The sequence below is a fragment of the Salvelinus alpinus genome, chromosome 3 (genome assembly GCF_045679555.1).
Source record: "Salvelinus alpinus chromosome 3, SLU_Salpinus.1, whole genome shotgun sequence".
NCBI lineage: Eukaryota > Metazoa > Chordata > Actinopteri > Salmoniformes > Salmonidae > Salvelinus > Salvelinus alpinus.
In genome coordinates this window covers 105,255,719-105,280,674 of record NC_092088.1, presented here as the reverse complement: position 1 = coordinate 105,280,674, position 24,956 = coordinate 105,255,719, and the positions used below count along the sequence as shown (strand labels likewise).

The following is a 24,956-nucleotide window of genomic DNA, read 5'->3' as shown; positions in this document are numbered from 1 at the left end:
CCTGTTAGACCACTGGAAAAGCATGTGTGGTAACTTAAAGCTGCAATGTGTTACTTCTTGGGCGACACAAACAAATTCACCAAGATGTTTGAGTTATAGATCTGTTATTCTCACTGAAAACAAGTCTAAGAAGCGGTAGAGCTGTTCTATGTGCACTATTTCTATGCTTCCATTAAATTTCATTTTAGCGTACGACTTTCGGTTTTTGTAACACCAGCTTCAAACAGCTTAAAGTACAATATTTGTGTTAGGAAAAATATTTAATTCACAGCGGTTTAGATGGTAGAATGATTCTCTACACTGAAGACCTACACTAAAGACCTAGCAGAGTCAAGCTGGTAGAAAGGCAGCAGTGATGACAGTAGAAGTCAACCTCTTGGAAGATAAATACACTTCATGTACAAGCCCTACAAAGCCCTATATAGCCCTATAAAGCCCTACACAGCCCTGTAAAGCCCTACACAGCCCTACACAGCCCTACAAAGCCCTGTAAAGCCCTGTAAAGCCCTGTATAGCCCTATATAGCCCTATATAGCCCTATATAGCCCTATATAGCCCTATATAGCCCTATATAGCCCTATATAGCCCTATATAGCCCTATATAGCCCTATAAAGCCCTGGGGAAAACACATTTATCTGTAACCTTCCTTTTAAAAACAGAGAAGAACATCATGTATCCCACAAGTCATTCTGATTCCTGGAAAGTAACCAAACGGTCTCAATGAGTCGAAGCACAGGTCTTCAATCCTTACACAGTTGGCTGTACATAATAAACTCACCATCGAATCTAAAACATCTGGTTGTTGTACACATGACTGGTTGCTACCTTTCCTGCAGGATCATCTTGTTCTCCTTCTTCCACAGGTCTTCAATCCTTACACAGTTGGCTGTACATAATAAACTCACCATCGAATCTAAAACATCTGGTTGTTGTACACATGACTGGTTGTTCTCCTTCTTCCACAGGTCTTCAATCCTTACACAGTTGGCTGTACATAATAAACTCACCATCGAATCTAAAACATCTGGTTGTTGTACACATGACTGGTTGCTACCTTTCCTGCAGGATCATCTTGTTCTCCTTCTTCCACAGGTCTTCAATCCTTACACAGTTGGCTGTACATAATAAACTCACCATCGAATCTAAAACATCTGGTTGTTGTACACATGACTGGTTGCTACCTTTCCTGCAGGATCATCTTGTTCTCCTTCTTCCACAGGTCTTCAATCCTTACACAGTTGGCTGTACATAATAAACTCACCATCGAATCTAAAACATCTGGTTGTTGTACACATGACTGGTTGCTACCTTTCCTGCAGGATCATCTTGTTCTCCTTCTTCCACAGGTCTTCAATCCTTACACAGTTGGCTGTACATAATAAACTCACCATCGAATCTAAAACATCTGGTTGTTGTACACATGACTGGTTGCTACCTTTCCTGCAGGATCATCTTGTTCTCCTTCTTCCACAGGTCTTCAATCCTTACACAGTTGGCTGTACATAATAAACTCACCATCGAATTTAAAACATCTGGTTGTTGTACACATGACTGGTTGCTACCTTTCCTGCAGGATCATCTTGTTCTCCTTCTTCCACAGGTCTTCAATCCTTACACAGTTGGCTGTACATAATAAACTCACCATCGAATCTAAAACATCTGGTTGTTGTACACATGACTGGTTGCTACCTTTCCTGCAGGATCATCTTGTTCTCCTTCTTCCACAGGTCTTCAATCCTTACACAGTTGGCTGTACATAATAAACTCACCATCGAATCTAAAACATCTGGTTGTTGTAAAAAAAAATACACATGACTGGTTGCTACCTTTCCTGCAGGATCATCTTGTTCTCCTTCTTCCACAGGTCTTTAAAGTCGGAGGAGAAGTCGTGCCACACGGAGAAGAAGGTGTTGGGGGAAACCTCCTTCTCCCCCATCTTAGCCTTCACCTGGTAGAACACGGTTATCTCCAAGAATCTACAACACAACACCATGAATGGATTAACCAATGCAGACGGAGGGTATAGAAACATAAATATATAGAATCTACAACACCATTAACGGATTAACCAATGCAGACGGAGGGTATAGAAACACACATATATAGAATCTACAACACCATTAACGGATTAACCAATGCAGACGGAGGGTATAGAAACATAAATATATAGAATCTACAACACCATGAATGGATTAACCAATGCAGACGGAGGGTATAGAAACACACATATATAGAATGTGTTTTAGAACTGTAGGAATGTGGAAATATATATTTTACACTATTTCATGTTTCAGATGAGGTATTCATTAAAAAGGGATTCCCAAAATATAGAGCTTTACTAGCTACAAACTCTACTTTAATCCAAACTGTCAAACTATGCTGCTATATTCGACAACACTGTTTGCTTAAACTCAGAAGAAAAAACACACAAAAAATAAAACTTAATTTCTACCCACTGGGCATTGACGTCAATTCAACGTCTATTGTACGTTGGTTCCGTTGTCATTTCAATGAATCAACAACGTTGATTGAACCATGGCCCGGTGGGTATAGAATTTATAAATGTTAAAGTGGTACAGATGTTATGACAGCATTGAAACGGGTCCTTACAACTTGTGAGTGTCACTGAGCTGCGTCTCCTGGACCTCCAGGTCAGATTTAGCTGCAAAAGAGAAAACATGAAACAGGTGGATATTACAAGTAGGATCGCTCGTCTCTCAGTTTACAGGTCTCAGAACAGCCTCGTCCCTCAGTCAGAGTACTAGTTGACAGGTCTCAGAACAGCCTCATCTCTCAGTCTGGGTCCTAGTTGGTTAGTAGTTAACAGGTCTCAGAACAGCCTCGTCTCTCAGTCAGGGTCCTGGTTGGTTAGTAGTTGACAGGTCTCGGAACAGCCTCGTCTCTCAGTCAGAGTACTAGTTGACAGGTCTCAGAACAGCCTCGTCTCTCAGTCTGGGTACTGGTTGGTTAGTAGTTGACAGGTCTCAGAACAGCCTCGTCTCTCAGTCTGGGTACTGGTTGGTTAGTAGTTAACAGGTCTCAGAACAGCCTCGTCTCTCAGTCTGGGTACTAGTTGGTTAGTAGTTAACAGGTCTCAGAACAGCCTCGTCTCTCAGTCAGGGTACTAGTTGGTTAGTAGTTGACAGGTCTGGATATTAGTAGTGCACTATATTAGATGAGTCCTGGATATTAGTAGTGCACTATATTAGATGAGTCCTGGATATTAGTAGTGCACTATATTAGATGAGTCCTGGATATTAGTAGTGCACTATATTAGATGAGTCCTGGATATTAGTAGTGCACTATATTAGATGAGAGTCCTGGATAGTGCACTATATTAGATGAGTCCTGGATATTAGTAGTACACTATATTAGATGAGAGTCCTGGATATTAGTAGTGCACTATATTAGATGAGAGTCCTGGATAGAAGTAGAGCACTATATTAGATGAGAGTCCTGGATATTAGTAGTGCACTATATTAGATGAGAGTCCTGGATATTAGTAGTGCACTATATTAGATGAGAGTCCTGGATATTAGTAGTGCACTATATTAGATGAGAGTCCTGGATAGAAGTAGTGCACTATATTAGATGAGAGTCCTGGATATTAGTAGTGCACTATATTAGATGAGTCCTGGATAGAAGTAGTACACTATATTAGATGAGTCGTGGATAGAAGTAGTGCACTATATTAGATGAGTCCTGGATATTAGTAGTACACTATATTAGATGAGAGTCCTGGATATTAGTAGTGCACTATATTAGATGAGAGTCCTGGATAGAAGTAGTGCACTATATTAGAGGAGTCCTGGATATTAGTAGTGCACTATATTAGATGAGAGTCCTGGATAGAAGTAGTGCACTATATTAGAGGAGTCCTGGATATTAGTAGTGCACTATATTAGATGAGAGTCCTGGATAGAAGTAGTGCACTATATTAGATGAGAGTCCTGGATATTAGTAGTGCACTATATTAGATGAGTCCTGGATATTAGTAGTACACTATATTAGATGAGTCCTGGATATTAGTAGTACACTATATTAGATGAGTCCTGGATATTAGTAGTGCACTATATTAGATGAGAGTCCTGGATAGAAGTAGTGCACTATATTAGATGAGAGTCCTGGATATTAGTAGTGCACTATATTAGATGAGAGTCCTGGATATTAGTAGTACACTATATTAGATGAGAGTCCTGGATATTAGTAGTGCACTATATTAGAGGAGTCCTGGATAGAAGTAGTGCACTATATTAGATGAGTCCTGGATAGAAGTAGTGCACTATATTAGATGAGAGTCCTGGATAGAAGTAGTGCACTATATTAGGAGAGTCCTGGATATTAGTAGTGCACTATATTAGATGAGAGTCCTGGATAGAAGTAGTGCACTATATTAGATGAGTCCTGGATATTAGTAGTGCACTATATTAGAGGAGTCCTGGATATTAGTAGTACACTATATTAGATGAGAGTCCTGGATAGAAGTAGTGCACTATATTAGATGAGAGTCCTGGATATTAGTAGTGCACTATATTAGATGAGAGTCCTGGATATTAGTAGTGCACTATATTAGATGAGAGTCCTGGATATTAGTAGTGCACTATATTAGATGAGTCCTGGATAGAAGTAGTACACTATATTAGATGAGAGTCCTGGATATTAGTAGTGCACTATATTAGATGAGTCCTGGATATTAGTAGTGCACTATATTAGTTGGTTAGTAGTTGACAGGTCTCAGAACAGCCTAGTCTCTCAGTAGTTGACAGGTCTCAGAACAGCCTCGTCTCTCAGTCAGGGTACTAGTTGGTTAGTAGTTGACAGGTCTCAGAACAGCCTCATCTCTGTCAGGGTCCTAGTTGGTTAGTAGTTGACAGGTCTCAGAACAGCCTCGTCTCTTAGTCAGGATAGTAGTTGACAGAGAATGCCAAGAGTGTGCAAAGTTTAAGGCAAAGGGTGGCTACTTTAAAGAATCTAAAATATATTTTGATTTGTTTAACACTTTTTTGGTTACTACATGATTCCATATGTGTTATTTCATAGTTATTCACTATTATTCTACAATGTAGAAAATCGTAAAAAGTCAGTCCCTCCAGTCAGGGAGACCTGCCCCGAGAAAACCTTGATCTCCCAGTCAGGGAGGCCTGCACCAAGACAACCTTTACCTCCCAGTCAGGGAGACCTGCCCCAAGACAACCTTTACCTCCCAGTCAGGGAGACCTGCATCAAGACAACCTTTACCTCTGTCAGGGAGACCTGCACCAAGACAACCTTTACCTCCCAGTCAGGGAGACCTGCCCCAAGACAACCTTTACCTCCCAGTCAGGGAGACCTGCACCGAGACAACCTTTACCGCCCAGTCAGGGAGATCTGCACCAAGACAAAGCAACCATTTAGATTCCCATTTCAATGTAAAGTGTGTGGGTGCTGTCATACATCATAGCCTACGACCCGCTTGGATTTTCCTGAATAACTGTATGTTAGAGTGCAGTCAGCCATGGGACCGGTGGCTCTGGTAGTGGGCGACCTAGGGAAGTAGGGTCTCCTTCAGGGGAATCAGGGGTTGTAGCGGGGTCTCCTTCAGGGGTTGTAGCGGGGTCTCCTTCAGGGGTTGTAGCGGGGTCTCCTTCAGGGGTTGTAGCGGGGTCTCCTTCAGGGGTTGTAGCGGGGTCTCCTTCAGGGGTTGAAGCGGGGTCTCCTTCAGGGGTTGAAGCGGGGTCTCCTTCAGGGGTTGAAGCGGGGTCTCCTTCAGGGGTTGAAGCGGGGTCTCCTTCAGGGGTTGTAGCGGGGTCTCCTTCAGGGGTTGAAGCGGGGTCTCCTTCAGGGGTTGAAGCGGGGTCTCCTTCAGGGGTTGAAGCGGGGTCTCCTTCAGGGGTTGATGCAGTGTCTCCTTCAGGGGTTGAAGTGGGGTCTCCTTCAGGGGTATCAGGGGTTGTAGTAGGGTCTCCTTCAGGGGTATCAGGGGTTGTAGTAGTAGGGTCTCCTTCAGGGGTATCAGGGGTTGTAGTAGGGTCTCCTTCAGGGGTATCAGGGGTTGTAGTAGGGTCTCCTTCAGGGGTATCAGGGGTTGAAGTGGGGTCTCCTTCAGGGGCATCAGGGGTTGAAGTGGGGTCTCCTTCAGGGGCATCAGGGGTTGAAGTGGGGTCTCCTTCAGGGGCATCAGGGGTTGAAGTAGTGTCTCCTTGGGGTATCAGGGGTCAGTGCCCTGGGTGCTCTCTGACAAATTGATCCCAGTTGTGGGTAAAAAGAGAAATTCCACCGTGAAGCTGAATGGACCCAGCATCCTGCAGCGGTGTGGTTCTCGGAGTGAGAGGTGGAAGGGGGGGCAGAAATGTTGACTTCTCAGACCTCCAGGCTGACAGACAGCTCAGGGATTAAAGCCCGACACCCCAGGTCCTGAGGTCCTCATGGTTCACAGGCAAAGATGAATGGCAATGGAAGGTTACCAACATCTCATGGTGGATGGAACGTCAAGGGTCACGATGCATTGTCCACCATGTTAAAGGAAAACGCCATCCAAAAACACATTTGGTATTCGCTTCATTAGTCCACTGTTGACATAGTCCCAAGTTTCCAAAATATGTAACTTTCAAAATAAAGAAACCATTCTTGTATGATGCAAAACACAGCATCAAATGATGCTAAAAAATGCATCATACGGGGGATGATTTCTGTATTTTGAAAGTTACATATTTTGAAAACTTGGGTGCTGACAAGCTAAACATTTTGTTACTATGTCAACAATGGACTTTTTGGGGTGGTGTTTCCCTTTTAAGTGGCTCTGGGTTCTTCCTGGTCTGGGCTAATCACAACCAGATAACCCCTAGCCAGACCACGACAGCTCTGAGCCCGGAATAGTCCACCACGACAATCAAGCAGGATGCCTGAGTCACTTTGATTTATAATGCCTCTCAATAGGTGGAATTACTGCTCAATGAAATTGCTGCTCAGTGATTTGCTTTCAACTGGGGTCCACATCATTTTCTTAAGAAAACAGGGGGGTGGGGGGGGGGGGGTAATGAATGTGAGGAATTTGGAATTAGTATATTTCAGGGGAAGATCATCAGGAAGTCAATAACGTGAAGTGAGATTAAACAACCGGTTCAGATAAATATCTCCACTGAACCAAACAAATGACAACAGAAATCCAATGTTTCTCCACCATAAGCTGCAGTATGTCCACGTGACCTCACAACAGTATGTCCACGTGACCTCACAACAGCAGACCACGTGACCTCACAACAGCAGACCACGTGACCTCACAACAGCAGACCACGTGACCTCACAACAGCAGACCACGTGACCTCACAACAGCAGACCACGTGACCTCACAACAGCAGACCACGTGACCTCACAACAGCAGACCACGTGACCTCACAACAGCAGACCACGTGACCTCACAACAGCAGACCACGTGTAGCTCGCCAGCCCGGTACCTCCACATCCGACTTCCTCACCAGCGGGATCGTCTGAGGGGGGGTTAGGGGGGGGGGGGGCAGTTTGCGCTGAGGACTATTTATGTTTGCAATAAACCCTTTTGTGGGGAAAAACTAATTTCTGATTGGCTGAGCCTGGCTCCCCAGTGGGTGGGCCTATGCCCTCCCAGGCCCAGCCCATGGCTGCACCCCTGCCCAGTGGGTGGGCCTGGCTCCCCAGTGGGTGGGCCTGACTCCCCAGTGGGTGGGCCTGGCTCCCCAGTGGGTGGGCCTATGCCCTCCCAGGCCCAGCCCATGGCTGCACCCCTGCCCAGTCATGTGAAATCCATAAATGAATTTACATTTACTGATTATATAAAACTAACTCAGTAAAATCATCATGAATGTGCACCTGATGGAAGTAAGATCAACATTATTCAGAGCTTTAGTCGACTGATAATTACTAAAACTAAGAAGGATAAAATGACTAAAACGGGACTAGGAATAAAAGGTATTTTAGTCAAACACAGAATAAATCTAAACTAGCTGATGAAGTTAACTGTTTGGCATCAGGTTTAGGTGTGTGTACATGTTTTCCTTCCTTACCAGAATGTTCTGGATAACAAAACTCTAGGACTTTTTTTATTTCCTTAATATGCTAAAATTATATTTTAGGCTTTAGGGTTAAAGTTACATTTAGGGTCCAGGTCACGTTTAGGGCTCAGGTCACGTTTAGGGTCCAGGTCACGTTTAGGGTCCAGGTCACGTTTAGGGTCCAGGTCACGTTTAGGGTCCAGGTCACGTTTAGGGTCCAGGTCACGTTTAGGGTCCAGGTCACGTTTAGGGTCCAGGTCACGTTTAGGGTCCAGGTCACGTTTAGGGTCCAGGTCACGTTTAGGGCTCAGGTCACGTTTAGGGCTCAGGTCACGTTTAGGGCTCAGGTCACGTTTAGGGCTCAGGTCACGTTTAGGGCTCAGGTCACGTTTAGGGCTCAGGTCACGTTTAGGGCTCAGGTCACGTTTAGGGCTCAGGTCACGTTTAGGGTTCAGGTCACGTTTAGGGCTCAGGTCACGTTTAGGGCTCAGGTCACGTTTAGGGCTCAGGTCACGTTTAGGGCTCAGGTCACGTTTAGGGCTCAGGTCACGTTTAGGGTCCAGGTCACGTTTAGGGCTCAGGTCACGTTTAGGGTCCAGGTCACGTTTAGGGTCCAGGTCACGTTTAGGGCTCAGGTCACGTTTAGGGCTCAGGTCACGTTTAGGGCTCAGGTCACGTTTAGGGTTCAGGTCACGTTTAGGGCTCAGGTCACGTTTAGGGTTCAGGTCACGTTTAGGGTCCAGGTCACGTTTAGGGTTCAGGGGAACATAGGACTTTGAATGGGAATACAATTGTACTCCTGTGTGTCCATAGTAGTGTGTGTGTGTGTGTGTGTCCACAGTAGTGTGTGTGAGTGTGTGTGTCCACAGTAGTGTGTGTGAGTGTGTGTGTCCACAGTAGTGTGGGTGAGTGTGTGTGTGTGTGTCCACAGTAGTATGGGTGAGTGTGTGTGTGTGTCCACAGTAGTATGGGTGAGTGTGTGTGTGTGTCCACAGTAGTGTGTGTGAGTGTGTGTGTCCACAGTAGTGTGTGTGAGTGTGTGTGTGTGTGTCCACAGTAGTGTGTGTGAGTGTGTGTGTGTGTGTCCACAGTAGTGTGTGTGAGTGTGTGTGTGTGTCCACAGTAGTGTGTGTGAGTGTGTGTGTGTGTCCACAGTAGTGTGGGTGAGTGTGTGTGTCCACAGTAGTGTGGGTGAGTGTGTGTGTCCACAGTAGTGTGTGTGTGAGTGTGTGTGTCCACAGTAGTGTGTGTGAGTGTGTGTGTCCACAGTAGTGTGTGTGAGTGTGTGTGTCCACAGTAGTGAGTGTGTGTGTCCACAGTAGTGAGTGTGTGTGTCCACAGTAGTGTGTGTGTGTGTCCACAGTAGTGTGTGTGTGTGTCCACAGTAGTGTGTGTGTGTGTGTCCACAGTAGTGTGTGTGTGTGTGTCCACAGTAGTGTGTGTGTGTGTGTCCACAGTAGTGTGTGTGTGTGTGTCCACAGTAGTGTGTGTGTGTGTGTCCACAGTAGTGTGTGTGTGTGTGTCCACAGTAGTGTGTGTGTGTGTGTGTGTCCACAGTAGTGTGTGTGTGTGTGTGTGTCCACAGTAGTGTGTGTGTCCACAGTAGTGTGTGTGTGTGTGTCCACAGTAGTGTGTGTGTGTGTGTGTGTGTGTGTGTGTGTGTGTGTGTGTGTGTGTGTGTCCATAGTAGTGTGTGTGTCCATAGTAGTGTGTGTGTGTGTGTGTCCATAGTAGTGTGTGTGTGTGTGTCCATAGTAGTGTGTGTGTGTGTGTGTGTGTGTCCATAGTAGTGTGTTCTCTGCTACCTTGGCTGAGGAATTCCTCCATCTTGTCTTTGAAGGGCTGCAGGTGATCTTCAGACGATACTTTACACACCTTCTCCACCTCTGTGTTGCACGCTGGAATGAGAAGACAACACTAAACTGAATACAAAATGGCTGCTGGCCACAGAATGGCAATACAACGGCAGATTGAGAAAAAAAAAAAACACAATTGACATTGTTTTATTTAACTAGGCAAGTCAGTTATTTTAACTAGGCAAGTCAACAAATTCTTGTTTACAATGACAGTCTAGGAACAGTGGGTTAACTGCCTTGTTCAGGGGCAGAACGACAGATGTTTACCTTGTCAGCTCGGGGATTCGATCCAGCAACCTTTCGGTTACTAGTCCAATGCTCTAACCACTAGGCTACCTGCCCCGCCCCCCCCCCCTCTCTAACCACTACCTACCTCCCCCACCTCTAACCACTAGGCTACCTGCCTCCCCCCTCTAACCACTAGGCTACATACAATGTTGACTTAAACAGATACGTCCTGACCAGTGGTCATCTTCAGTGTAGTTAAACCCATGTTACTATGACCTAGCTATAGTTTCACCTCAACCCAGCCCGCTACTCTAACATCCCTGAAATGGGCCCTCTACTTAGAGTGAAACTAACCTATCCTGATATACTATTACTCATTGAAAAATATGACTCAGCACAGACAAGAGCTGCCCTGTGACACGAGCCTACCAGACGAGCTAAATAACTTCTATGCTCACTTCGAGGCAAGTAACACTGAAACATGCATGAGAGCATTAGCTGTTCCAGAAGACTAATCACGGTCTCCGCAGCTGATGTGAGTAAGACCTTTAAACAGGTCAACATTCACAAAACCGCAGGGCCAGACGGATTACCAGGACGTGTACAGCGAGCATGCGCTGACCAAACTGGCAGGTGTCTTCACTGACATTTTCAACTCTCCCTGTCCGAGTCTGTAATACCAACATGTTTTAAGCAGACCACCATAGTCCCTGTGCCCAAGAACACTAAGGTAACCTGCTTAAATGACTATCGACCCGTAGCACTCACGTCAGAAGACATGAAGTGCTTTGAAAGGCTGGTCATGGTTCACATCAACACCATTATCCCAGAAACCCTAGACCCACTCCAATTTGCATACTGCCCCAACAGATCCACAGATGATGCAATCTCTATCGCACTCCACACTGCCCTTTCCCACCTGGACAAAAGGAACACCTATGTGAGAATGCTATTCATTGACTACAGCTCAGCGTTCAACACCATAGTGCCCTCAAAACTCATCACTAAGCTAAGGACCCTGGGACTAAACACCTCCCTCTGCAACTGGATCCTGGACTTCCTGATGGGCCGACCCCCAGTTGGTAAGGGTAGGGTAACAACACATCCTCAAGGCTGATCATCATGGGTCTGGGTCCTCAGATCCTCAAAAGGTTTTACAGCTGCACCATCGACAGCATCCTGACGGGTTGCATCACTGCCTGGTGGGCAACTGCTCAGCCTCCGACCGCAAGGCACTTCAGAGGGTAGTGCGTACGGCCCAGTACATCACCGAGGCCAAGCTTCCTGCCATCCACGACCTCTATACCAGGCGGTGTCAGAGCCCTACAAATTGTCAAAGACTCCAACCACCCTAGTCATAGACTGTTCTCTCTGCTACCGTAAAGCAAGCGGTACCGGAGCGCCAAGTCTAGGTCCAAGAGGCTTCTAAACAGCTTCTACCCCCCAAGCCATAAGACTCCTGAACATCTAATCAAATGACTACCCAGACTGTTTGCATAGGCAGGTTACTTCTTCTACGCTGCTGCTGCTACTCTGTTATTATCTATGCATAGTCACTTAAATAACTACCTTCATGTACATATTACCTCAATTACTTCGACACCGGTGCACCCGCACATTGACTCTGTACCGGTACCCCCTGTATATAGCCTCCACATTGACTCTGTACCGGTACCACCTGTATATAGCCTCCACATTGACTCTGTACCGGTACCCCCTGTATATAGCCTCCACATTGACTCTGTACCGGTACCCCCTGTATATAGCCTCCACATTGACTCTGTACCAATACACCCTGTATATAGCCTCCACATTGACTCTGTACCAATACACCCTGTATATAGCCTCCCCATTGACTCTGTACCGGTACCCCCTGTATATAGCCTCCACATTGACTCTGTACCGGTACCCCCTGTATATAGCCTCCACATTGACTCTGTACCAATACACCCTGTATATAGCCTCCACATTGACTCTGTACCGGTACCCCCTGTATATAGCCTCCACATTGACTCTGTACCGGTACCCCCTGTATATAGCCTCCACATTGACTCTGTACCGTAACACCCTGTATATAGCCTCCCCATTGACTCTGTACCGGTACCCCCTGTATATAGTCTCCACATTGACTCTGTACCGGTACCCCCTGTATATAGCCTCCCCATTGACTCTGTACCGGTACCCCCCTGTATATAGCCTCCCCATTGACTCTGTACCGGTACCCCCCTGTATATAGCCTCCACATTGACTCTGTACCGGTACCCCCTGTATATAGCCTCCACATTGACTCTGTACCGGTACCCCCTGTATATAGCCTCCCCATTGACTCTGTACCGGTACCCCCTGTATATAGCCTCCCCATTGACTCTGTACCAGTACCCCCTGTATATAGCCTCCACATTGACTCTGTACCGTAACACCCTGTATATAGCCTCCACATTGACTCTGTACCGTAATACCCTGTATATAGGCTCCACATTGACTCTGTACCGGTACCCCCTGTATATAGCCTCCACATTGACTCTGTACCGTAACACCCTGTATATAGCCTCCACATTGACTCTGTACCGGGACCCCCTGTATATAGCCTCCACATTGACTCTGTACCGGTACCCCCTGTATATAGCCTCCACATTGACTCTGTACCGGTACCCCCTGTATATAGCCTCCACATTGACTCTGTACCGGTACCCCCTGTATATAGCCTCCACATTGACTCTGTACCGTAACACCCTGTATATAGCCTCCACATTGACTCTGTACCGTAATACCCTGTATATAGGCTCCACATTGACTCTGTACCGGTACCCCCTGTATATAGCCTCCACATTGACTCTGTACCGTAACACCCTGTATATAGCCTCCCCATTGACTCTGTACCGACTCTGTACCGGTACCCCCTGTATATAGCCTCCACATTGACTCTGTACCGTAATACCCTGTATATAGCCTCCACATTGACTCTGTACCGGTACCCCCTGTATATAGCCTCACTTTTTTTCTTCTTAAAACTGCATTGTTGGTTAAGGGCTTGTAAGTAAGCTTTTCACTCTAAGGTCTACTACACTTGCTGTATTCGGTGCAGGTGACAAATACAATTCGATTTGGGGAAGTTCTGTCAAGGTAGTGCATGTGGCTTTGCGAAGGCAAATCATTCAACTACATTCTGACCCCATTCACCTGTCGCCCCTGGTAACCCCTGGCTCCCCTCCCCCTGAACGAAGACTGATGCCTGCTGTGGAATTCTGGAATCTATTCTAGAACTTCCGTGAAGCTCTGAGAGTCACGCACCAATCAGTGGCCATAATGACAGAGTCAGAGTGTTAGCGTCCAATCTAAATCCCAGCTGGACTATTCCCGCCCTCTACCTGACCTTTAGCCTCTGTCAGGGAGGGCCATGTTGTTCTTTCTGGAGCACACTGGTTGAACACATCTCAGTAGGCCAGACACCATCTGCCTGTAATACAGACCCGGCCTACAGTCACCTCTGAAGACCACCAATATAACAGAGAGGGATGGAGTGACCCGGTTATTCTGTTACTGGAGTGACCCGGTTATTCTGGTACTGGAGTGACCCGGTTATTCTGGTACTGGAGTGACCCGGTTATTCTGGTACTGGAGTGACCCGGTTATTCTGGTACTGGAGTGACCCGGTTATTCTGGTACTGGAGTGACCCAGTTATTCTGGTACTGGAGTGACCCGGTTATTCTGGTACTGGAGTGACCCGGTTATTCTGGTACTGGAGTGACCCGGTTATTTTGGTACTGTAACAACCACATAATCCTCCTCTGGTGTAGCACAACCCCACAGTTTAACCCAAACAGAACTGGTTCTGTCTGACAGAGCAGCACCGCAAGGTCGCCCGACCAGCGACACGCGGGAGAGCGAGAGGGAAAGTGCAGAAAGCGTCAGAGACGCCCGCTGCCCAGCTGAGCCAGGCCCTTAGCTAGCATTTATCTGAGCCTCTTGACTTACTGTAAAGAGAGAGGACCATATAGCTACAGAACAGAGAGGGCTTACTGTAAAGAGAGAGGACCATATAGCTACAGAACAGAGGGGGCTTACTGTAAAGAGAGAGGACCATATAGCTACAGAACAGAGAGGGATTACTGTAAAGAGAGGACCATATAGCTACAGAACAGAGAGGGATAACTGTAAAGAGAGGACGATACAGCTACAGAACAGAGAGGGCTTACTGTAAAGAGAGAGGACCACATAGCTACAGAACAGAGAGGGATTACTGTAAAGAGAGGACCATATAGCTACAGAACAGAGAGGGATTACTGTAAAGAGAGGACGATACAGCTACAGAACAGAGAGGGCTTACTGTAAAGAGAGAGGACGATACAGCTACAGAACAGAGGGCTTACTGTAAAGAGAGAGGACGATATAGCTACAGAACAGAGAGGGATTACTGTAAAGAGAGAGGACGATACAGCTACAGAACAGAGAGGGCTTACTGTAAAGAGAGGACCATTTAGCTACAGAACAGAGAGGACTTACTGTAAAGAGGACCATATAGCTACAGAACAGAGGGCTTACTGTAAAGAGAGGACGATACAGCTACAGAACAGAGAGGGATAACTGATGCTGAAAACTGTGGGTGTTTGTGGACCATGGTAAATCATTGGTGATGTGGACGACAAGGAACTTAAAGCTCTCGACCCGCTCCACAACAGCATTGTCGATGTGGATGGGGGCGTGCTCTCCCCTCTTTCTCCTGTAGTCCTCGATCAGCTCCTTGGTCTTCCTGATGTTGAGGGAGAGGTTGTTGTCCTGGCGCCACACTGCTAAGTCTCTGTCGTCCTCCCTGTTGGCTGACTCATCGCTGCCGGTGATCAGGCCTTCCAACGTTGTGTCGTCAATAAAACTTGATGATGGTGTTTGAGTCATGTATGGCCACGCAGTCATGGGTGAACAGGAAGTACATGAGGGAACTAAGCACACAACCCTGAGGGCCCCCTGTGTTGCGGGCAAGCGTGACGGAGGTGTTGTTGCCTCGCCTCACCACCTGGGGGCGGCCTGTCAGGAAGTCAGTCCCAGAGGGAGGTGTTGTTGCCTCGCCTCACCAACTGGGGGCGGCCTGTCAGGAAGTCAGTCCCAGAGGGAGGTGTTGTTGCCTCGCCTCACCAACTGGGGGCGGCCTGTCAGGAAGTCAGTCCCAGAGGGAGGTGTTGTTGCCTAGCCTCACCACCTGGGGGTGGCCTGTCAGGAAGTCAGTCCCAGAGGGAGGTGTTGTTGCCTAGCCTCACCACCTGGGGGCGGCCTGTCAGGAAGTCAGTCCCAGAGGGAGGTGTTGTTGCCTAGCCTCACCACCTGGGGGCGGCCTGTCAGGAAGTCAATCGCAGAGGGAGGTGTTTAGTCCCAGGGTCTTTAGCTTAGTGATGAGCTTTGAGGGCACTATGGTGTTTAACTCTGAGCTGTAATCAATGAACAACATTCTCACATAGTTGTTCCCCTTCTTGTCCAGGTGGGAGAGGGCAGTGTGAAGTGCAATTGAGATCGCTTTATCTGTGGATCTGTTGGGGCGGTATACGAATTGGAGTGGGTCTAGGGTGTCTGGGATGATGGTGCTTCATGACCAGCCTTTCAAATCACTTCCATTATTATACATGAGTGCTACAGGGCGATAGTAATTTAGGCAGGTTACCTTGGAGCTCTTGGGAACAGGGACAATGGTGGTCAGTTTGACACGTTGGGATTACAGACTTGGACAACGAGAGATTGAAAATGTCTGTAGACACCTGCCAGCTGGTCGGCGGTTGCTTTGAGAACCCATCCTGCTATTCCATCTGGCCCGGCGGCCTTTCTAGGGAGTTTTTCCTAGCCACTGTGCTTCTACACCTGCATTGCTTGCTGTTTGGGGGTTTTAGGCTGCGTTTCTGTACAGCACTTTGTGACATCAGCTGATGTAAGAAGGGCTATAAAAATTAATTTGATTGATAGTTAACCTGTTTAAATGTTTTGCTCACATCGGCCACGCACAGCGAGATCACAGTCGTCTGGAAAAGCAGGGGGTTTTTCACGCAAGGCACAGCCTCAGAGATCCTAGAAAGATATTTAGCTCGTTTGGGAGTTTTGTGTCGCTGGGAAGTTCACGGCTTCATGGTTTCCCTTTGTAATCCGTTACCGTCTGCAAGAACCCGTCACATACGACAAGCTTCATAGTCGCTGTAATAAGATTCCTTTTTCCTCCTATATCGTCTTTTTGTTTGAAGACTCGGAGATCGTAGATATCTTGTATGCGTCTGTGTCACGTTCATTGTAAGCGGGTCTGCTTTGTCCGACCACTTCTGTATTGGAGTGCGTCACTGGTACATCCTGTTTCAGCTTTTTGTTTGTAAACAGGAAGCAGGAGAATGGAGTCACGCTAAGATTTGCCGAAGGGAGGACGAGGGAGTGCCTTGTATGAGTTTCTGTGGGTAGAATACAGGTGGGTCTGGAGTTTTAGCACCCATAGGGGCACAGGAGATGTGTTGGTAGAAGTGAGGTGGGACGGTTTGAAGTCACATTAAAAACCAGGTGATCAAAAGCACAAGATTTCCTTCAAACTTGAAGCAGAACATGAAAAAAAACACTGTTTTTCCTGAAGCCGCAGTCCGATCCTGCCACTCATGGAGAATCCACCGAGTACGATATTATAGTCTAACAGTATAGCTTCCCATCCCTATCTGGGCTCGAACCAGGAATACATTGACAACAGCCACCCTCGAAGCATCGTTACCCATCGCGCCACAAAAGCCCCTCTGCAAGGGGAACAACTACTTCAAGGTCTCAGAGAGAGTGACGTCACCGATTGAAAAGCTATTAGCGCGTACCACCGCTAACTAGCTAGTCATTTTCACATCGGTTACACTAGCATAGCGTCCTCATCCAGCCACGTTTCACTAAGACATTTATATTGTTCAAGTCTCTCTGATAGACGACGCTCATCCATCTTATTCTCCAGTGACTGGACATTGGCCAATAGAACAGAGGGGAGCGCCGTTCGGTTTTCTCTTCACCTCCAATTTCACCCCACCTCATCATCTCACGTCTACGCCTGCAGCGTTTTGGTAGCCCATGGAGCAAAGGATTATGGTCCGGTATGAACAGTGGAACAGCTGAGTCGGAGATGAAGTCTAAATCAAGGTCAGTGATAACAACAATACAACTCACTAAAACGGACAAGTTGGGTTGGAACCCGTAAGACGTCGCCCTTCTCCAGAGAAGTGACCCCCTGTAGTTAAAGTGCAAATGGTCTCTCCGGTTGACGCCCGAGGACAGGGAGAAACATGGTCTCAGTCCTGACAGAGCGATAGCTACCTGCGATCAACTGCTCCTCACCAGCAGAACGTGACAGTAAAATGGGGAATAGGGCTGTAGTATAAAGTAGTGCACTATATAGGGAATAGGGCTGTAGTATAAAGTAGTGCACTACATAGGGAATAGGGCTGTAGTATAAAGTAGTGCACTATATAGGGAATAGGGCTGTAGTATAAAGTAGTGCACTATATAGGGAATAGGGCTGTAGTATAAAGTAGTGCACTACATAGGGAATAGGGCTGTAGTATAAAGTAGTGCACTATATAGGGAATAGGGCTGTAGTATAGAGTAGTGCACTATATAGGGAATAGGGTTGTAGTATAAAGTAGTGCACTACTTTATACTACAGCCCTATTCCCTATATAGTGCACTACTTTATACTACAGCCCTATGTAGTGCACTACTTTATACTACAGCCCTATTCCCTGTATAGTGCACTACTTTATACTACAGCCCTATTCCCTATATAGTGCACTACTTTATACTACAGCCCTATATAGTGCACTACTTTATACTACAGCCCTATGTAGTGCACTACTTTATACTACAGCCCTATGTAGTGCACTACTTTATACTACAGCCCTATTCCCTATATAGTGCACTACTTTATACTACAGCCCTATTCCCTATATAGTGCACTACTTTATACTACAGCCCTATTCCCTATATAGTGCACTACTTTATACTACAGCCCTATTCCCTATATAGTGCACTACTTTATACTACAGCCCTATTCCCTATATAGTGCACTACTTTATACTACAGCCCTATTCCCTATATAGTGCACTACTTTATACTACAGCCCTATTCCCTATATAGTGCACTACTTTATACTACAGCCCTATTCCCTATATAGTGCACTACTTTATACTACAGCCCTATTCCCTATATAGTGCACTACTTTATACTACAGCCCTATTCCCTATATAGTGCACTACTTTATACTACAGCCCTATGTAGTGCACTACTTTATACTACAGCCCTATGTAGTGCACTAGGTGTATATAGGGAATAGAGTGCCATTTGGGATTCAGCCAAGCCAGAGTTCAGAGTTCAGGGTAGAAACTAGGATGTGTTTACACAACTCTCTCCTGCTTTCTCATCATTTAATGAGCTGCTTGGAACCACATTAAAAACTAAGAGAATCAGAGAGAAAATGGCCCATTCCTCCAAATGACCCTGATATGGTTCTGTCCTGAAATAGTCCGTCTACCTCTGAAATAGGCTGCTGCCCTGCCCTCTCCCTGGCCTGCGCGCGGGGCTCTGACAGCAGTGACCTCAGCGTAGAGGGGTCAGGTTTAATCTGTTTGGTTGATAAAACAGACGTGCGGACGAGAACAATCCAGGAATGTAAAAAAATTATAACGGGAAGACGGTGAGAAGACTTTCTTTTAAAAAAAATTTTGAGAGAGAGAAAGGGAGTGAGTTAAAAAGAGCGAGAGAGCGAGAGTGAGAGAGAGCGAGAGCGAGAGAGAGAGACAGAGAGCGAGAGAGAGACAGAGACAGAGAGCGAGTTACAGAGAGACAGGGAGCGAGTTACAGAGAGAGCAAGAGAGCGAGAGAGCCAGTTAGAGAGAAAGAAAGGGAACGAGTTACAGAGAGAGAGCGAGAGAAAAGAGAGCGAGCGAGTTAGAGAGAGCGAATGAGCGAGTGACAGAGTGACCTTGAAAAAGAGAGAAAGATCTGTTTACCATTTCCAATGTGTTAACAACTTCCAGCCTTCTAAATGCTTGACCTTCAGGAAATAACTTGTAGTTTACACACTGTGTTCAAAGGCCTGTTCCCTGCCAGCGCTGTACACTACATTTACATCAATATTTACACATGGAAGTGGAGTCCTTATGTCTGAAGCTCCCTGGATAATTAGCGTAATCATTCAAGCAACCCCTGTATGATGAGCGGAGGGGCAGGGGGCCTAGGAGAGGCAGGGAGGGGCAGAGGGCCTAGGAGAGGCAGGGAGGGGTAGAGGGCCTAGGAGGCAGGGAGGGGTAGGGGGCCTAGGAGAGGCAGGGAGGGGTAGAGGGCCTAGGAGAGGTAGGGAGGGGTAGAGGGCCTAGGAGAGGTAGGGAGAGGTAGAGGGCCTAGGAGAGGCAGGGAGGGGTAGAGGGCCTAGGAGAGGCAGGGAGGGGTAGAGGGCCTAGGAGAGGCAGGGAGGGGTAGAGGGCCTAGGAGAGGCAGGGAGGGGTAGAGGGCCTAGGAGTGTCAAGGAGGGGTAGAGGGCCTAGGAGAGGCAGGGAGGGGTAGAGGGCCTAGGAGGCAGGGAGGGGTAGGGGGCCTAGGAGAGGCAGGGAGGGGTAGAGGGCCTAGGAGAGGTAGGGAGGGGTAGAGGGCCTAGGAGAGGTAGGGAGAGGTAGAGGGCCTAGGAGAGGCAGGGAGGGGTAGAGGGCCTAGGAGAGGCAGGGAGGGGTAGAGGGCCTAGGAGAGGCAGGGAGGGGTAGAGGGCCTAGGAGAGGCAGGGAGGGGTAGAGGGCCTAGGAGTGTCAAGGAGAGGTAGAGGGCCTAGGAGAGGTAGAGGGCCTAGGAGAGGTAGGGGGCCTAGGAGAGGTAGAGGGCCTAGGAGAGGCAGGGGGCCTAGGAGAGGCAGGGAGGGGTAGAGGGCCTAGGAGAGGCAGGGAGGGGTAGGGGGCCTAGGATCGGCAGGGAGGGGCAGGGGGCCTAGGATCGGCATGGAGGGGCAGGGGGCCTAGGATCGGCAGGGAGCGGCAGGGGGCCTAGGATCGGCAGGGAGGGGCAGAGGGCCTAGGATCGGCAGGGAGGGGCAGAGGGCCTAGGATCGGCAGGGAGGGGCAGAGGGCCTAGGATCGGCAGGGAGGGGCAGAGGGCCTAGGATCGGCAGGGATGGGCAGGGGGCCCAGGATCGGCAGGGATGGGCAGGGGGCCCAGGATCGGCAGGGAGGGGCAGGGGGCCTAGGATCGGCAGGGAGGGGCAGGGGGCCTAGGATCGGCAGGGAGGGGCAGGGGGCCTAGGATCGGCAGGGAGGGGCAGGGGGCCTAGGATCGGCATGGAGGGGCAGGGGGCCTAGGATCGGCATGGAGGGGCAGGGGGCCTAGGATCGGCATGGAGGGGCAGGGGGCCTAGGATCGGCAGGGAGGGGCAGGGGGCCTAGGATCGGCATGGAGGGGCAGGGGGCCTAGGATCGGCAGGGAGGGGTAGGGGGCCTGGGAGGGGCAGGGGGCCTGGGAGAGGTCGGGGGCCTGGGAGAGGTCGGGGGCCTGGGAGATAGTAGGTGATGTCCAGGAGCAACAACGGCTCAGGCGCGAAGTGGTAGACCACAAAAGCTCACAGAATGAGACCACGGTGCGCTGAAGCGCGTAAAAATGGTCTGTCCTCAGTTGCAACACTGACTACAGAGTTTCAAACTGCCTCTGGAAGCAACGACAGCACAATAACTGTTGGCCGGGAGAGTCATGAAATCTGTTTCCATGGCCGAGCAGCCGCACACAAGCCTAAGGTCACCATTTACAATGCCATGCGTCTGCAGGACGGGTGTAAAGCTCGCCGCCATTGGATTCTGGAGCGGCCGGAAACGCTTTCTCTGGAGTGATGAATCATGCTTTACCATCTGGCAGTCCGACGGACAAATCTGGGTTTGGCGGATGCCAGGAGAACGTTACCTCCCTGAAGGCATAGTACCAACTGTAAAGTTTGGTGGAGGAGGAATAATGGTCTGGGGCTGTTTTTCATGTTTTTTTTAGGCTCTTAGTTCCAGTGAAGGGAAATCTTAACGCTACAGCATACAATGACATCGAACACCTTTGGGATGAATTGGAAGGCCGACTGCAGGACAGGCCTAATCGCCCAACATCAGTGCCTGACTTCACAAATGCTTGAGGCTGAATGGAAGCAAGTCCCCTCTTAGCAATGTTCCAACATCTAGTGGAAAGCCTTCCCAGAAGAGTGGAGGCTGTTTAGCAGCAATGTTCCAACATCTAGTGGAAAGCCTTCCCAGAAGAGTGGAGGCTGTTATAGCAGCAATGTTCCAACATCTAGTGGAAAGCCATCCCAGAAGAGTGGAGGCTGTTATAGCAGCAATGTTCCAACATCTAGTGGAAAGACTTCCCAGAAGAGTGGAGGCTGTTATAGCAGCAATGTTCCAACATCTAGTGGAAAGCCTTCCCAGAAGAGTGGAGGCTGTTATAGCAGCAATGTTCCAACATCTAGTGGAAAGCCTTCCCAGAAGAGTGGAGGCTGTTATAGGAGCAATGTTCCATCATCTAGTGGAAAGCCTTCCCAGAAGAGTGGAGGCTGTTATAGCAGCAATGTTCCAACATCTAGTGGAAAGCCTTCCCAGAAGAGTGGAGGCTGTTATAGCAGCAAAGCGGGGACCAACTCCATATTAATGCCAATGATTTTGGAATGAGATGTTCGACGAGCAGGTGTCCACATACTTTTGGTCATGTAGTATATACGTGACCAACAGATGCATATCTGTATTCCCAGTCATGTGAAATCCATAGATTAGGGTCTAATTTATTTATTTCAAATTGACTGATTTCCTTATATGAACTGTAACTCAGTAAAATCTTTTGAAATTGCTGCGTTTATATATTTTTGGTTCAGTTACCTCGGAGGTCCTTCTTTAGCCTGGTCAGGTCCTTCTGAAAGTCCTCAAACTTCATCTGTGAAGCCTGGAACAGGTCCTGGGGCTCAGGGAGAGGGTAGAGACACGTCTCCCTGCCGGCGTCCTGAGAACACATGACATGACCTTTGTCCTTAGAGCACAGAGCATTAGACACAGCAGCGGGGTAGTAGAGTTAGATCATGTAGAGTGGGTTAGGGTAGTAGAGTTAGATCACGTAGAGTGGGTTAGGGTAGTAGAGTTAGATCACGTAGAGTGGGTTAGGGTAGTAGAGTTAGATCACGTAGAGTGGGTTAGGGTGGTAGAGTTAGATCACGTAGAGTGGGTTAGGGTAGTAGAGTTAGATCACGTAGAGTGGGTTAGGGTAGTAGAGTTAGATCATGTAGAGTGGGTTAGGGTAGTAGAGTTAGATCATGTAGAGTGGGTTAGGGTAGTAGAGTTAGATCATGTAGAGTGGGTTAGGGTAGTAGAGTTAGATCATGTAGAGTGGGTTAGTAACAGAGTTAGATCATGTAGAGTGGGTTAGGGTAGTAGAGTTAGATCACGTAGAGTGGGTTAGGGTAGTAGAGTTAGATCATGTAGAGTGGGTTAGGGTAGTAGAGTTAGATCATGTAGAGTGGGTTAGGGTAGTAGAGGTAGACCATGTAGAGTGGGTTAGGGTAGTAGAGTTAGATCATGTAGAGTGGGTTAGTAACAGAGTTAGATCATGTAGAGTGGGTTAGGGTAGTAGAGTTAGATCATGTAGAGTGGGTTAGGGTAGTAGAGGTAGATCATGTAGAGTGGGTTAGGGTAGTAGAGGTAGATCATGTAGAGTGGGTTAGGGTAGTAGAGGTAGATCATGTAGAGTGGGTTAGGGTGGTAGAGTTAGATCATGTAGAGTGGGTTAGGGTAGTAGAGGTAGAGCATGTAGAGTGGGTTAGGGTAGTAGAGTTAGATCATGTAGAGTGGGTTAGGGTGGTAGAGTTAGATCATGTAGAGTGGGTTAGGGTGGTAGAGTTAGATCATGTAGAGTGGGTTAGGGTGGTAGAGTTAGATCATGTAGAGTGGGTTAGGGTGGTAGAGGTAGATCATGTAGAGTGGGTTAGGGTGGTAGAGGTAGATCATGTAGAGTGGGTTAGGGTAGTAGAGTTAGATCATGTAGAGTGGGTTAGGGTAGTAGAGGTAGATCATGTAGAGTGGGTTAGGGTGGTAGAGTTAGATCATGTAGAGTGGGTTAGGGTAGTAGAGTTAGATCATGTAGAGTGGGTTAGGGTAGTAGAGTTAGATCATGTAGAGTGGGTTAGGGTAGTAGAGTTAGATCATGTAGAGTGGGTTAGGGTAGTAGAGTTAGATCATGTAGAGTGGGTTAGGGTGGTAGAGGTAGATCATGTAGAGTGGGTTAGGGTGGTAGAGGTAGATCATGTAGAGTGGGTTAGGGTGGTAGAGGTAGATCATGTAGAGTGGGTTAGGGTAGTAGAGTTAGATCATGTAGAGTGGGTTAGGGTAGTAGAGTTAGATCATGTAGAGTGGGTTAGGGTAGTAGAGTTAGATCATGTAGAGTGGGTTAGGGTAGTAGAGTTAGATCATGTAGAGTGGGTTAGGGTAGTAGAGTTAGATCATGTAGAGTGGGTTAGTAACAGAGTTAGATCATGTAGAGTGGGTTAGGGTGGTAGAGTTAGATCATGTAGAGTGGGTTAGGGTAGTAGAGTTAGATCATGTAGAGTGGGTTAGGGTGGTAGAGTTAGATCATGTAGAGTGGGTTAGGGTAGTAGAGTAAGATCATGTAGAGTGGGTTAGGGTAGTAGAGTTAGATCATGTAGAGTGGGTTAGGGTAGTAGAGTTAGATCATGTAGAGTGGGTTAGGGTAGTAGAGTTAGATCATGTAGAGTGGGTTAGGGTAGTAGAGTTAGATCATGTAGAGTGGGTTAGGGTAGTAGAGTTAGATCATGTAGAGTGGGTTAGGGTAGTAGAGTTAGATCATGTAGAGTGGGTTAGGGTAGTAGAGTTAGATCATGTAGAGTGGGTTAGGGTAGTAGAGTTAGATCATGTAGAGTGGGTTAGGGTAGTAGAGTTAGATCATGTAGAGTGGGTTAGTAACAGAGTTAGATCATGTAGAGTGGGTTAGGGTGGTAGAGTTAGATCATGTAGAGTGGGTTAGGGTAGTAGAGTTAGATCATGTAGAGTGGGTTAGGGTGGTAGAGTTAGATCATGTAGAGTGGGTTAGGGTAGTAGAGTAAGATCATGTAGAGTGGGTTAGGGTAGTAGAGTTAGATCATGTAGAGTGGGTTAGGGTAGTAGAGTTAGATCATGTAGAGTGGGTTAGGGTAGTAGAGTTAGATCATGTAGAGTGGGTTAGGGTAGTAGAGTTAGATCATGTAGAGTGGGTTAGGGTGGTAGAGTTAGATCATGTAGAGTGGGTTAGGGTGGTAGAGTTAGATCATGTAGAGTGGGTTAGGGTAGTAGAGTTAGATCACGTAGAGTGGGTTAGGGTAGTAGAGTTAGATCACGTAGAGTGGGTTAGGGTAGTAGAGTTAGATCACGTAGAGTGGGTTAGGGTAGTAGAGTTAGATCACGTAGAGTGGGTTAGGGTAGTAGAGTTAGATCATGTAGAGTGGGTTAGGGTAGTAGAGTTAGATCATGTAGAGTGGGTTAGGGTAGTAGAGGTAGATCATGTAGAGTGGGTTAGGGTAGTAGAGTTAGATCATGTAGAGTGGGTTAGGGTAGTAGAGTTAGATCATGTAGAATGGGTTAGGGTAGTAGAGTTAGATCATGTAGAGTGGGTTAGGGTAGTAGAGTTAGATCATGTAGAGTGGGTTAGGGTAGTCGAGTTAGATCATGTAGAGTGGGTTAGGGTAGTAGAGTTAGATCATGTAGAGTGGGTTAGGGTAGTAGAGTTAGATCATGTAGAGTGGGTTAGGGTAGTAGAGTTAGATCATGTAGAGTGGGTTAGGGTAGTAGAGTTAGATCATGTAGAGTGGGTTAGGGTAGTAGAGTTAGATC

The 24,956-nt window shown here is 47.4% G+C and overlaps 1 protein-coding gene across 1 annotated transcript in view; it reads right to left on the bottom strand.

Annotated features, from left to right (window-relative positions):
* Positions 1 to 1,823: 1,823 nt before the first annotated feature.
* The window catches only part of LOC139571658 (formin-2-like), a 165,766-nt gene continuing 142,633 nt past the window's right edge, over positions 1,824 to 24,956 (bottom strand). Inside the window, exons 14-17 of the mRNA XM_071394732.1 lie at positions 21,963 to 22,083; positions 9,813 to 9,905; positions 2,612 to 2,663; positions 1,824 to 1,977 (exon numbers count right to left, since the gene is read on the bottom strand). Of these exons, the coding sequence (XP_071250833.1) occupies positions 1,824 to 1,977; positions 2,612 to 2,663; positions 9,813 to 9,905; positions 21,963 to 22,083 (420 nt within the window). The remainder of the gene's footprint in view (positions 1,978 to 2,611; positions 2,664 to 9,812; positions 9,906 to 21,962; positions 22,084 to 24,956) is intronic.